General features: G+C 40.1%; 1 protein-coding gene across 3 annotated transcripts in view; it reads right to left on the reverse strand.

Annotated features, from left to right (window-relative positions):
* The window catches only part of myo16 (myosin XVI), a 138,271-nt gene that overhangs the window by 2,985 nt on the left and 121,989 nt on the right, over positions 1-13,297 (reverse strand). For 2 of the 3 annotated variants that reach the window (XM_084724638.1, XM_084724637.1), the window contains exons 33-34: positions 10,186-10,338; positions 8,341-8,428 (exon numbers count right to left, since the gene is read on the reverse strand). In XM_084724638.1, coding sequence (XP_084580764.1) covers positions 8,341-8,428; positions 10,186-10,338 — 241 coding nt within the window. Of the gene's footprint in view, positions 1-5,787; positions 5,898-8,340; positions 8,429-10,185; positions 10,339-13,297 lie in introns of those variants that run through there. The other variant, XM_084724640.1, reaches the window with a different exon arrangement.

Below are 13,297 nucleotides of genomic sequence, written 5' to 3' on the forward strand. Positions count from 1 at the left end.
CTTACAAGAATGGGACAGACATGAGGTCACAGTGACCTTTGACTTCCAAATTCTACTCAGTTCATCCTTGAGTCCAAATGGATGTTTGTGCCAAATTTAAAGAAATTTCATCAAGGCGTTGAGATATCACGCTCACAAGAAAGGGACGAATAGACGGACAACATGAAATCATAATACCTCCAGCCACAGCTGCCCCAGACGCAGAGGCATGAAAAACATAAACAACATCTTATTGTCATTGCAAAAGCTTCCCAAAAAACAGATGAAAGAGATTCAAAATATCTTCTAATTGTGTCTTCTTTGGAGACGACCATCTCCAGAGTACAGAAAATAGGACAATTTTGTCTGATCCGTCATCTTGACAGAAACAGTAATCACTGGGCTGGGTTTCTCCTTTTAAAGTAGGACAGTTTTTCTCATGAATCATTCTAACAAACAACACAGATGAATCTGGGGCTGGCACCGAGCCATCTCATGAGACAGCTGATACAGAGCGAAGCAGCGGAGGGGGGATCCCCTCTCTGACTGACAGCTTTAACAGCTCGACTCACTTCCATATTCTGTCTCTGGACTCTCCATACATCACCTCAAAGCGGAGCTTGTGAGTTACAGTTGGGACCCCTGTGCAGCCTCTAGCGTCTCCTGTTCTTTCTCACCCACACACTCTCATGCACATATCATTCTGTATGGAGCGCACCATCAGTCATCCGCCACTCAATATCCAGGTAAATCAATCAGACAGGAATTCCAATCTCCTTCGGTCAGTAATGCTGGCAGCAGGACCAAGCCCTGATGATCCAGGCCAGATTAGGAACTGGAAGTTGTAATCATGGCCACTGATGGGCTGTTACTGGGCAAAAGAATGTTTCGCCATGCTCAGAGATGAGATTTAAAGGATAAAGTGGAAACTGCTATACTGTTTTTTCCATACAGTTTAACAAATGCCATGAAAACACCACAAGCAAAAATGTATTCTGTCTCAGTACTCCCCCCGACGAGAACTCACTGATTGATAAATGCCTCACACATATTAAATTTAGTTTAGTAAAAAAAAATCTTATTATTTAATAAATGGTTATTTTTTATGTTGTCATATTTCTTGTTTTTTAATATCATGATGAATGTGGTATTGTGGACTTTTTATTGTGGCATTATTGTACACTGAGCTTTTTGTTACATCCCCAGTAATCTTATTTTCTTTTATAACTTGCTTCCTACAACAGTTGGCCCATTTGGTTTTTGTTTTTTTCTGCTTGAGTTGGAGCTACAAGCTAAATCAAGTCAGCAGTACTTATAATGCAGCACTTTGCCTGCATACTGCCAAGCATACGCTACATTTATTGATGCATTACAAACAGGCACACACACACACACACACACACACACACCGATAAATGCACATTGTGAACATTACATATTTTGACATACATTCATAGCCAGTATCACGTGCACATATCTGGAGAACCACACACCTGTGAGTGAGTGTACACACACACACACATACACACACACACACACACACACACAGATTGATTGCCTGCGCAAGCACAATACTCAATGACCTAATCCATAATTTACACCTTCTTGCCAGGCTATTCTGTGCACTGGCGCCAGCCGGGAACACCAGCTACTGGAACAGTCGACAAGTAGGAACACCGCGTCCTTCTGCCATGCTCGACTGTACATGGACTCACGAGCACACACATACACACACACACACACACACACACACACACACACACACACACACACACACACACACACACACACACACAATAGCTCTGAGAGAACATTTTGAGCGATTCATAGTTTCTGGCCTTGATGCTTGAAAAAATAAATCATTTTAATAGTCATCTTCAAAGTGTCAGCATAGCTTCAAAGTAAAATGGTATTCACTGCATTTATCTCATGCTTGGAACCCTCTCTTAAGTCAAGTACGAGGACACTCGACACACACACACACGTATGTGTGACTACTGAACATCTCATTTCAAAACCAGAGGAAAAAATACGCTGCTAAAACAACTGACATTGTTTCTGCAGGATTTTGGAACCTGGCTGCACTTCTTTATGGACCTCAAGTAAGACAGGGGCTTCCTGAAAGTGTTGCCTCATGTTGTAGCATTAAGATTTTCTTTAACTGAAACTAAGGGACCCAAACCATTGAAGACAGCTGCAGATCAGAGGTATACGGTGTGTCCACATATAAATATGTGGATTACTTCTCTAGAAATCACAGTTTGGTTTGGGCTTGCAGAACTGCATGAAAAAAATGCAGCCCTCTGAAATAGCTTGTAGTTCTTCCCTAACATTAAAGACATCACTATGACATCACTGTCAGGAAGAACAATAGAGAGCTCAGTTTTCTTGATCAATATAGTACAGACTGAGGAAATTATTGTTTCAATTGACTACATTTACCATCAACCAATCAATTAACTGGACAGCCACATGAAAAGTGCTAATTTTCCTTTTAAGCAGCATGCCCCCAGAAAAGCAGCCCCTTTTAACACAGTTTCCTGTTTTAACCCCCGCTTACTTGTATTTCCTTACAAGGACATGGGAGAGGGAGCCAATACCCAAACCATCATGTTAATGGATTACTACTCTTATGATAATAATATGATCATGTAGGATGACTACTGGTCATTCTAAACTCTCACAAACTGAGTGATAATAATCTACGAGCTTGTCCTCATAAAACACACACATTCTACTGCCAAACAGCTCAACATGCTACACATGACACAGACAAAAGCAAGAATTATCCACACTTTATTTTATAGTGCACTAATAAGATGTAACAAGCTGCACTTTGGATTAAATTATACAAAAACTAGAAATAATATGTTCTTTATTGGACAGTATAAGATCCTTTTTCAGACCACATAGTAGACTTTATTAGAGGATAATTAGTAGCACATTACAACAGAACTGTACTGTAAACTAAAGCGTATCATTTCCCAGTCCCACTGTTACACCTTTATTAGACTTTATTAGAAGGTACTCAAGGAAACATTACAACAGAACTGTACTGTAAACTAAAGTGCATTACTTCTCACTGTTTGACCATTATTAGACTAAACATGTGATTAGGGACACATTACAACAGAGTCTAATAAGGGTCTAACTGTAGAAAATAACAGACTTTAGTTTGCACTACAGTTCAGTGTTGCAATGTGTGCCTAATTATCCTCTTATATGTCTAATAAGAGTCTGACATGTCTAATAAAGAACATATTATTTTGTAGTTTTTGTCTAAATTGTTACAGTATGGATTTTTACATTACACATACATATCAGTGTGCTATTAGAAGTATGGTGTCTATTAGGGTATAACTGCAGTCTAACAAGAAAATATTATTTTTAGTTTTGTTTAATTTAATATAAAATACAGCGTGTGATGTTACATAAATGTACTGTAAAACTGAGTGTGACACAAAAATCAATATGTATTCTAGATCTTTTTAAAGACACTAAAACAGAAAGGTCACTAAATTGCTTCTATTTCCGGAGCCATTTTACCCAGACTGGCTGAGAGTGCAATGGGTGTAAAAAGAGTGGGACTGATCTGAGGGGGAGATGTTAGTGGTCATTGATGACCTGTGGGTGAGCTCCTTCCTGGAAATTTCCCTGGATAGGTTGGGTGACGTGGGGATTTCTGAGAAACTAGCATGATACCTTTACCAACACATAAGCTTCAACACAGGCAAACAGGTTACTCATGCAGATCCACCAAGGCTCTCAGCCTCTGTTCTTCTCGTCCTTCTCGTCATTAACATGATGTTATTTTGAACAGCAAACGTGTGGCACAATCACTCTCCCACTTTAAATATCATTACGTCTGCACAGACTTTGTCTGAAGGGAAAAACAAAGAATATTAATCTCTGCACCATCCAATAATTTAACTCACAAAACAGACTGTCCGTCTATTCTTTATGTAATTAGTCTAGACTGTTGTTGACTACTAACTACAGGAACCAAAACAAACCAGTCTATTGATTCCTAACTGAGTTATCCGTCCCCCTCTTCTTCCTTCATCCTTTGCCTTTTCATTTCATTTATCCCATTAGATCTGCTAATCCTACATAAACACAGACTGGAATGCAGCTAATTGAAAGGCATTCTGGGTCGCAGAGTTGTTCTCATCTCATCTTGAATGAACTCATGGTAATGACCCTGTTCAGGACAACACACTTCATTAATAAAGTAAGGAACCAAGTGTCTCTTTTTCCACGTTTCAGTGGTAACAATCACACTTTCACTGACCAGTTCAGACACACGAGGATGAAGATCTGGAGTAGATTCATAAGGGAGCACAATTTGTTGTTAAATGTAACATCAGTGACAAAAAAGGAATCTGGAAAAAGATTTTTTGAAGGGTTTAAAAAGTGGGTTGTGTGATGGGTTCAGCAACATACAATCAACAGATGAATAAACAACAATAAAAACTGCAGCTCTCCTCTGTTGAACAGACTTACTCAAAGTCCAAATGTCCGTTAGCAGGAAAATCTGTGTGTCAGTTTTGGTATGCATGCTCATTTGCATGTGCACTGGCATATGCTGATCCAAGGAAAGCATCAAAGGAAAACAAGGATGCCTATTGTCCACCACAAGTTGCATTTACTTAGCACTGATCACCTCTCATGTTTAAGGATGTAAAATCATTTTTTTTCTATTACTAATATCCCATAAATAGTAGTTTCCATGGTCATTTTGGCCAATACAATTTCAGCTGAAATGTAGAAAATATTGGTTGAACATTTGCAAAACTGATTTCTTGCAATCCTGTTGCTTCAAGTGAATATATCAAAGATATAGAAATCTGCTTCCTCTATTCTTTCCAGAAGTTTATACAAATCCACAGAAAGGGCCATATTTACCACATCTGTTTAAATTAAATAGTTGTTGTCACTTTTATATTAGAGTTGAAATACATGAATGCAACCTGGGCCCTAATTTTTACATATTACAGATTCTAAATGACCAATAGGTACAAATATTTCTGAAAGTGTCTCAGTACATTGATTCAGCCAGCAGCCACAGGACTGCCCCCTCTTCTTGCTGACCATACAGATTTTCTGAATTTAGTTTCTTATAAATCATCTCTCTGAACTCTGATAGTCACACGTGAAAAAGTACATTTACAGTGTAATCTGAATATCTTTTATCCTATAATGTGATTAGGATGCTCTTAGTTTCGAGAGTGATAATGTGCAAGTATACAAATGGAAAGACTGAAAGAGTCTAGCTAAACCCAAGAGCTGCAGTTTCCTTTCAGCAATGAGGGACAGAAAAAGAAGGGGGTGGCAGGGCAGCAGAATCGCCGATTCTATAAACCAATGTTTAAAGAAAAAAGAGCGAAGTAAACAGCAGGTAAAGCTAAATGATGTCCTACAAAAGCAGTGTTTTTCAACATTTTTCCTCCACATTTTCAGAAGATTTGAATCTTTGGATCAAAAATTACCAAACATTTTGATCAAAGCATTGTTGTAATTTTTCTGCTACAGATACTGGTTATTATTGATATCCACTGTGATCGCAATGAATTCAAGATGACCACATCTTTCTCCATGAAGGAGCAAACTAAAAATTCTTCACAGCCACTTTTCAAGTTTACATCATTCATACTCCAAAAATAGACTTTGGGTGGAGTTTTTCTTTAAAGTTAAACAAAACTTCTGAGGCTTTTAACAAAATGAGGATCATTACTGTCATGATCCCACAGTGGGGCTATGAAAAACACTGCTATTAAGGGTGGAGAGCAGCGAGGAATGACATGCACTCACCACATCCCTACATGTGAACAGGGCCTCCAGTGAGCCCCCCTGCCCCCACCCTCGCTGTTTTAGAGGGCGGCCCCCGCACCGAACGGAGAAAAGTTGAGATGACCCCTCTGGAAGATAAAGTAGGGAGTGAGAGTAACAGCACAGCTTGTTAGAATCAAAGGAAGAGACAGAGAAAAGAGTCATTTTGGTTCAAGAGAACAGCAGCAGGAATGTGCTTCAGGCTGTTTAAAGGCCCTAAGAAGACAGCCTAAAACAGGGTGTGCTGGCACATCAGTGTTTTACACAAACACACACATACAGACACACACACAGACACAGACACACACACAGACACAGACACAGACACAGACAAGCTTCAAAAAGACGCATTAGGTGAGTTCACCCTTGGCAGTCAACAGTGAACCTGAGGACTGTGTAGTGGGTACACAGCGTGCCTTCACATCTCTAGTGTCTTACAGTATGAATGGTGTGTCCTTAGCTTCTCTAAAAGTGGGACACTGCGTGCTTTGCTCGTTGTTGTGCTTCATGCACCACTAACACTGACACTGACTGAATCACTGACTGATGCAGTCTGTGATGAATCTGAATCAGTTTCCATGCGGTGAAACCATCTTATGAGTGTGGACTAGGATGAAACAGCTGTATCCCAAACACATGATGTAGTGACAGAACTTCCTGTGCAGAAGTGAACATGTACTTTTGTTTATTTTGTTGTGATAATAAAATAATGATTTATTCTGTAGCTCAGCAACTTGGTCATGAAGACTGGACAGAATAATAAGCTTGACTTCAGTATTTTTCAACCCTGGTCATTGTATTGAGGGAGAGTGCTGCAGCCAGCTGAAGCAAAACTGACCTGCAACATAATTCCTCAAGGCAACATCCACTAACAGTGCTTGCTTTTGTCACTAAGAGGCACAAATTATTATTCTAAATGTTTGACAACACTATGGAAAGGATCTCTAAAAGTAAGATACCTTTGTTTAACCAGAAACGGCTGTTTTATTTCTCTGGCCAAACTAACCAGACTCTCTTTGAAAAACTGTTTCAACACTGTCAACTTCATTTTTATTCAAACTCACAGAAACAAAAAAATTCCACCTTTTCAACATTCGCCAACTCTGGTTGCATGGTCGAAATAAACCCTTAATTAATTGAGAAAATATTCTGGCCGTACACGCCGTTCCTGTACCTTCCGGGTACTTCTGTGAAAACTGACCTGCCTCTCACTCCTTTTCAGATATTTTCACATCTAAATCAGTGAATTGAGGGTTAATTTTGTCCAAAGGCTTGGTGATTGCTGGAACAGTGGAACGACGAGCCAAAACAGTTTTGCTGAGTTTTATTTTGTTTCTGTCGAGTTTGAATGAAGATGACAATGTTGAAATTACAGTTTTGCAAAGGGAGTCTGGTTAGATTGGCAATAAAACTGACTTGATTTCCGAATAAACAAAACATAACTTACTCTTTTAAAAAAAGGTCTATCTCTGTGGGGATTCCTTCCATAATGTGTCAGACACTTTTAATAACAATCTGAGTCTGTCAGGGGCAAAAACAAGCACTTTCAGTGGTGGACGTAATGGTGCGCAATTGCCCAGAGGGATTACATTTTAGCTTCTGCTGGCTGCAACATTCCCTGTCAACACTGGACAAATTTCGAAAATTGTTGTCCTCATTAGTTACTTAGACACAAACATGAGGAAATAATGTGCCAAGTTGGAAATAAGTAACCCTTTAAGAGTTGCACATCAAGTTTCATTCTCAAGTCACTTTTTTTTTTTTTTTAGTTAACGGACCTCTCTCTCTCACTAACAAACACAAAAAACGAGTTTAAATTTGTATTTGTGAAGACAAAATCAAAAATAATGGAATCATTTAAAAAAAAAAAATTCAAAACTAAACATTCACAAGTGAATTTCATGCTTTAGAGATGCAAGCTGCTCCAGCACAGGATTACAGTCATGAGAACTTTCTGCCATTATGTTGTGATTGTCTGTCCCTGTGCCTGACTGTGGAGGTCTGCATGCTGTATTGGTCATTTGAGTGTGATCAAGCCCTGATGTCTAGTGTTCAGTTTGTTGTGTGTCTCAGTTTTCAAAAGGTTCTTTCACTCACAGACGGTTTCCATTTTGTCATCTGAGTTTTATTAACCGCATATATTATTAGCTGTGTGTGTCTGTGTCTTCCTACATGAGAGCATGTTTGTGTGTGTGTGTGTGTGTGTTTGTGTAGAAGCGTGCAGGACATTAAATTCAATCCTGTAACTGTACACCCATCTCTAGAGCAAGAGAAAGCTCACATGTCATGAGTGATACGTGTTGTTCAAAGGAGGCCACTTTCCTGTCCACTCAAAATGTCAACAAACCCAAAACAAAACACAGCCCTGATATAGTTGTGTAGTGGCTGTGTGCATGTTGGTGCAGGCATGTGTATGTGTATGCCAGTGTAGGTGTGTGTTAGGAAAGCAAGGTTACGATGAAAAGAAATGGCACCTGTTGCCATCTGTAGGTCACATAAGGTGTCTTTATGTGTGCAGCTGTTTGTGTATTTACCTGAGTATGATGGCTGTCCAAGTGTCTGTGCAGAGAGGTGGAGGTGGAGGAGTTTGACTTGCTGTGACTCTCGTCCTCCAGCGACCCTGAGTGCATAATATACAAAAGCTCGTTACAAAGCAGAAAACATCTGACTGGAAGTTGCCCACGCACAGACAGGTACAGAGCGAAGGACACCTCACACTTCAAAAGCAAGCAATTGGCAGAGGGTTGAAAAAGCTTTTGTTATTTTGTCAAGGCTTTTGTCGGTGAGGACACTGTTGCTGTCAATCTCTCTGACAAATTAAGGAATATTATAATTACTCTGTCTTAGAATTAGGGAGTTGTTTTATGATATCTGCGATATGATATCTGTCTCCTTTCCTTATTTCACTCATTCTGTTGTGCAATTTCCCTCCCTTCCTCAGTGCCTGTGCTCATCTAGATGCATGCCTACACAACAACATGACACTCACATACCTTTGTACAGACTTTCACAATATATTCACCCTGAAATGGATTTTATCTTCGTGGCTGTACATGTGTGCATCCTTGGATTTCCTATTCTATATAAAATATAATAAGATTTTTTTCACTACACAGGTTGAATCAGCAGTATTAGCTTCTTGTTTTTATTTACTGAAGCTACTACAAGGAACTTTCACACTGTACTGATTTTGGAGGCCCCTGTGAACAAAAGCAATAGCACTTCCTTCACCATAACCACAAAACATAACAGCCAAAATAAAGTGATCTAAATAAAAATCTCCTCCTGCTTCCTTTTAACCGGCTAACATATTATTCAGGTGGAAGTAGCTCAGTCCATAAGGTCTTAGGTTGGGAAGGGGAGAGTTGTTAGTTCAAGTATGGAGCGTAGGTGGAGAGGTGCCAGTTCACCTCCTGGGCACTGCCAAGGTCCTTTTGAGCAAGGCACCATACCCTTAACTGCTTGGGGTATATGTACCTTTGTGCACTTGAGTGTATTTTGCGCCTGTGTGTGTATAAAATTACAACAGAGTGAAAAATGCAATCCCCCCTAGGGATTAATTCAAGTATTAATACCAAAGTATAGTATAAAGTATCTAAGCACTGTAACTTCGGCTGGTGGCAGGCATTAAGTTTGTTTTATAAACTGTTTTACAACCAATTAAAAAACTCCTTTTAGTAGCTTTATACAATAGTTCTTCTTTAGTGTCTAGGACTGAAGCAATTTTCTCCTCAAGTAACTCGGAGGAAGATCATGTCAAGCTGAAACAAAACAAAAACTATGCAACAGAACAATGCCAGTGCTTCAGCATCTCAGCAGAAAGCATCTGGTCCAAAGAGCTGACCCAACAAAAGGTGGTGTTAACGTTAGCAATGTAAATCAACATTATTGCTAGTTGACATGAAGGCTAGTAAAGAATTACATTAATTATGGCTGTATGTAACGTCTAGTTAATAATGTAATATGGTGGCTTGTTACGATGTTTCTAAGTTTGCTAAATTTTGCTCAAGAAAGTACTAAAAATAAAATGCCACAGTCATTTTGTGAAAGCCTAAGCACTTGATAGGGAAATGTCAAAGTGATTCACGAAAACACTGAAAGCAAAATATCATGTGATGTCACAATTTGAGCCTAAAATATACCAATCAAATACAGAAGGTGAGGATGGTTTTGACAGATGTTACTGTATACAATTTAAGGAATAAAAATGTAGATTTTTCCAGTAAGTAACCAGTAAATTATAATCTAGTAAATAATCTATAGCTGCAGCCCCACTAGTACGTATTATCTGTTTTATACTCTGCATCACTCCACTTTGACGAGACAACGAGCCACTGATATGAAAAATGTGATTTGAATCATCAGTATAAGTGTTACCGTTGGAGATCTGGTTGCCGTTCTCTATGGGGGCGGGGCTCGGGGAGTGAGGGGAGTGGTTGTTGGCGTTCTTGTCCTGAAGCTGCAGAGATGGTGACGTAGGGGCCGAGCCACATTCTTCCCTCCCTGGCAGATTGATATTAGAATTGAATCCTGTGAGAAATATTGCCAAAGGAAACACATAAGATATCAGTGCATTTCATATTCAGTAGACTTTAGATACAGTCAATAATTAGATACATAATATCGCCAAAGCATTTGATGGGTACCGAAAACTCCTAAGCAGTGCAGGGAGACTGTGTGTTGCTTTAATCTGTCATACTGAAAAACAAGTAATTCTGCTAATATTTTACAATTTTATAATTTAGCAAATCATGTGTTAATTTCCAGTCTCTTTTCTTCTCCTTGCACATCTCTCCCAGCATTTTAAAAAGTATTCATCCACTCTGTCTGTCTGCTAAGAAGGTGACTCCTCATGACCTAACTCTACCCCCGCCGCTGCTCCTCGGGACTCACATGCTCTCACAGAGTGAACGAGTAAGCAACTGTGGGCTGTGTATGGGTGTGTGAATGGGCATTTGTCAGCTGCCATCCCACAGTGAAAATGCGTGCCTCATGGTCCCCCCATGGTCACAAGATGCCTAAATATAAACTTAACTCTACTATAGGTCCCATGGGGTAGGTGCGTGTTTCTGAGGGACAAAAGACCAGGTAGAGGCAGGGAGTGCATGTGAGGGCTGCATGCTTGTGAAGAGCTGAGTCACGTTGAATGAAGACTGCTATGCAGGAGAACTGCACTTTTATCCAATTTTAGGAACAATTTGTATGTTACCGTTACGGCACGAGGTGTCCTCTGACAGTGATTTCCTGAGGCCTGCCAAGACCACCTGCCCTCGTCCCCTGACATTCCTGTGGTTTTCTCATTCCCTGAGGATGAGGAAAGCGAGGACGAGGAGGAAGGAGAGGCAGCTGCTCTTCACAGAGATGTCTGGGATAGCAGCTGTAACCCCTGGCCACTCCCACAGCGTCAGGTATCACACTCTGTCATTTAACAGCCGAGAGGGAACGGAAGTAGGCCATCCTGTTAAGCCCATCGGCATCCCAGTGTGCTCTGATCTAAGCGGACCGCCTTGCTTTGCCTACTCAAAATAACAGCAAGGTTGTGAACCCCAGTGCCACCACTGTCACACACGCTGTTTCCATGATGCCAGCGCTTTTCCTGCACAGGTCGAGCTGCTGACGCAGAGTCAAGCGCGAGATGTCACATGAGGCACATGCGTCAGCCTGTGCACTTGCTCTCATACTGTCTCTTATAAGGACTTCAGCTTTCTAACCCTTGAGCTTGTTACAATTATTAGAATCATGACACAACTGTGTCGTATACAAACCCAGTAGCTCCTCAATAATATGAGCCTGTAACACGATGACCCATCAACAGCTAATACTTAAACTTGATTATAATTTTTCTAATTGTTTGGGATGTCCTGTTTGCTGATGCTCAGCAGTCACACTGCCTTCAGTAGAACACGAGTGAGCTGTTAAATATTTGATACCCATCCTCATCATTCTACTGCTCATGTATTATTAACCCAGCCACAACTAATACACTTCGAGGAAAGAGAGACTCAGACAAAAGCAGAGTGGGACAACCCAGCTTCTAGGTTCTCTCATATGCCTGTGCTTTCTCAGGTGGCAGCATACATGGGAAGCGTGGGCTGTGGACGTGGCAGGGGCTGTGTGATATTGCAGAGCACTGACCATTAGGGCCAATACTGGACTAACAATATTAGGAAGTAAAAACATAAATTTATCAGCTAATATTGCAATGATCTCTCAAATGTGCTTTTCAAACACTTGTAATGGAGGCAGGATAAACTTTATTTTCTAAACTTACACACATGATACTGTACTTATTTGCAGGCAATATATACATAGTAGGGCTAGCTGACATGGCTTATAAATAATATCTTCATATTTTTTGGCTATTCCACAATTTATATCTTGTTATACTCATTTTCTCTAAAATAACATACTGTTACGGCTGGGTGATGTCACAATTTTTTTTTTTCTACTAAATTACTCAATATTGATATTGTGACAATACTGTAGTAGTAACTATTCATGCCTTCACAAAATATTAAAATGCTGAGAGTTTTAATAAATTATAACCAGTAATGTGGAAATAATGACTGAATGGGTGAAAGCAAATAATAGAACAACTTGGACAGTCTGCTGAGTTCAGAACATTGCATCACTTCACTGTAATGGAGCCTTTAAAACCAGGAAAAGACAACACTTATCCCACATTGAGATATAACAACATCCAAAATCTAAGATGATATCTAGTCTCATAATAATATTATATCACTTTCTTAAAACAATATGATTGATATATGCTAATTTTAAAGTTGCAGTACGATATTGTTCTATTTTGCATCTGGCAACACTGAGGAAAAAAGAGAATCAATCTGAATCTAAAATTCACTTTCACAAAGTAATCTCTTTGTGGGTTTGAAACCTCTGACCTGAGGATCCTCCCTTTTCATTCACAAGGTGTGACAAATACGTTTGGCCTCGTTTTGCAAAGGTCAACCTTTGCATCAGTGTCACAGAGCCTGGGTGTGCTCTGCATGTAGTGCACTGAGCTACATCACACCCCATCACGGCTAGATCATACTTACAGCGCGGTGTGACGCTAAGTGGGCTGCACCAGCTAGCTCGCTCATTAGGTAACATGTTAGAAGGCAGCTGCAGCAGACAAAGGGCACTGCAGTGGAGACTGTAACAAATGGTATGCCTCAAGTGGGCCAAAGAGGGTGGCTGGCTACCACACTTGAATCAATGTAAGGAGTTTCTAAATGTGGAGAGGAATGGATTTATGAGAGAGGCTGCTGGATGCATCTTACCTCCCTACCACACAGTCCCACAACCACTCACAGAAACGGGGTTATTACTTACCTACAACCCCTCACTACTCCTACAGGAGGTAATCACCCAGTACTCCATAAATCATGTGGCACTGAGCACGTGGAGACTTTGATCATGAACTCATCACAGTACTTAATGGACACACACACACACACACACACACACACACACACACACACACACA

This window comes from Lutjanus erythropterus, chromosome 8 (assembly GCF_056507025.1).
Source record: "Lutjanus erythropterus isolate fLutEry1 chromosome 8, fLutEry1.hap2, whole genome shotgun sequence".
NCBI lineage: Eukaryota > Metazoa > Chordata > Actinopteri > Lutjaniformes > Lutjanidae > Lutjanus > Lutjanus erythropterus.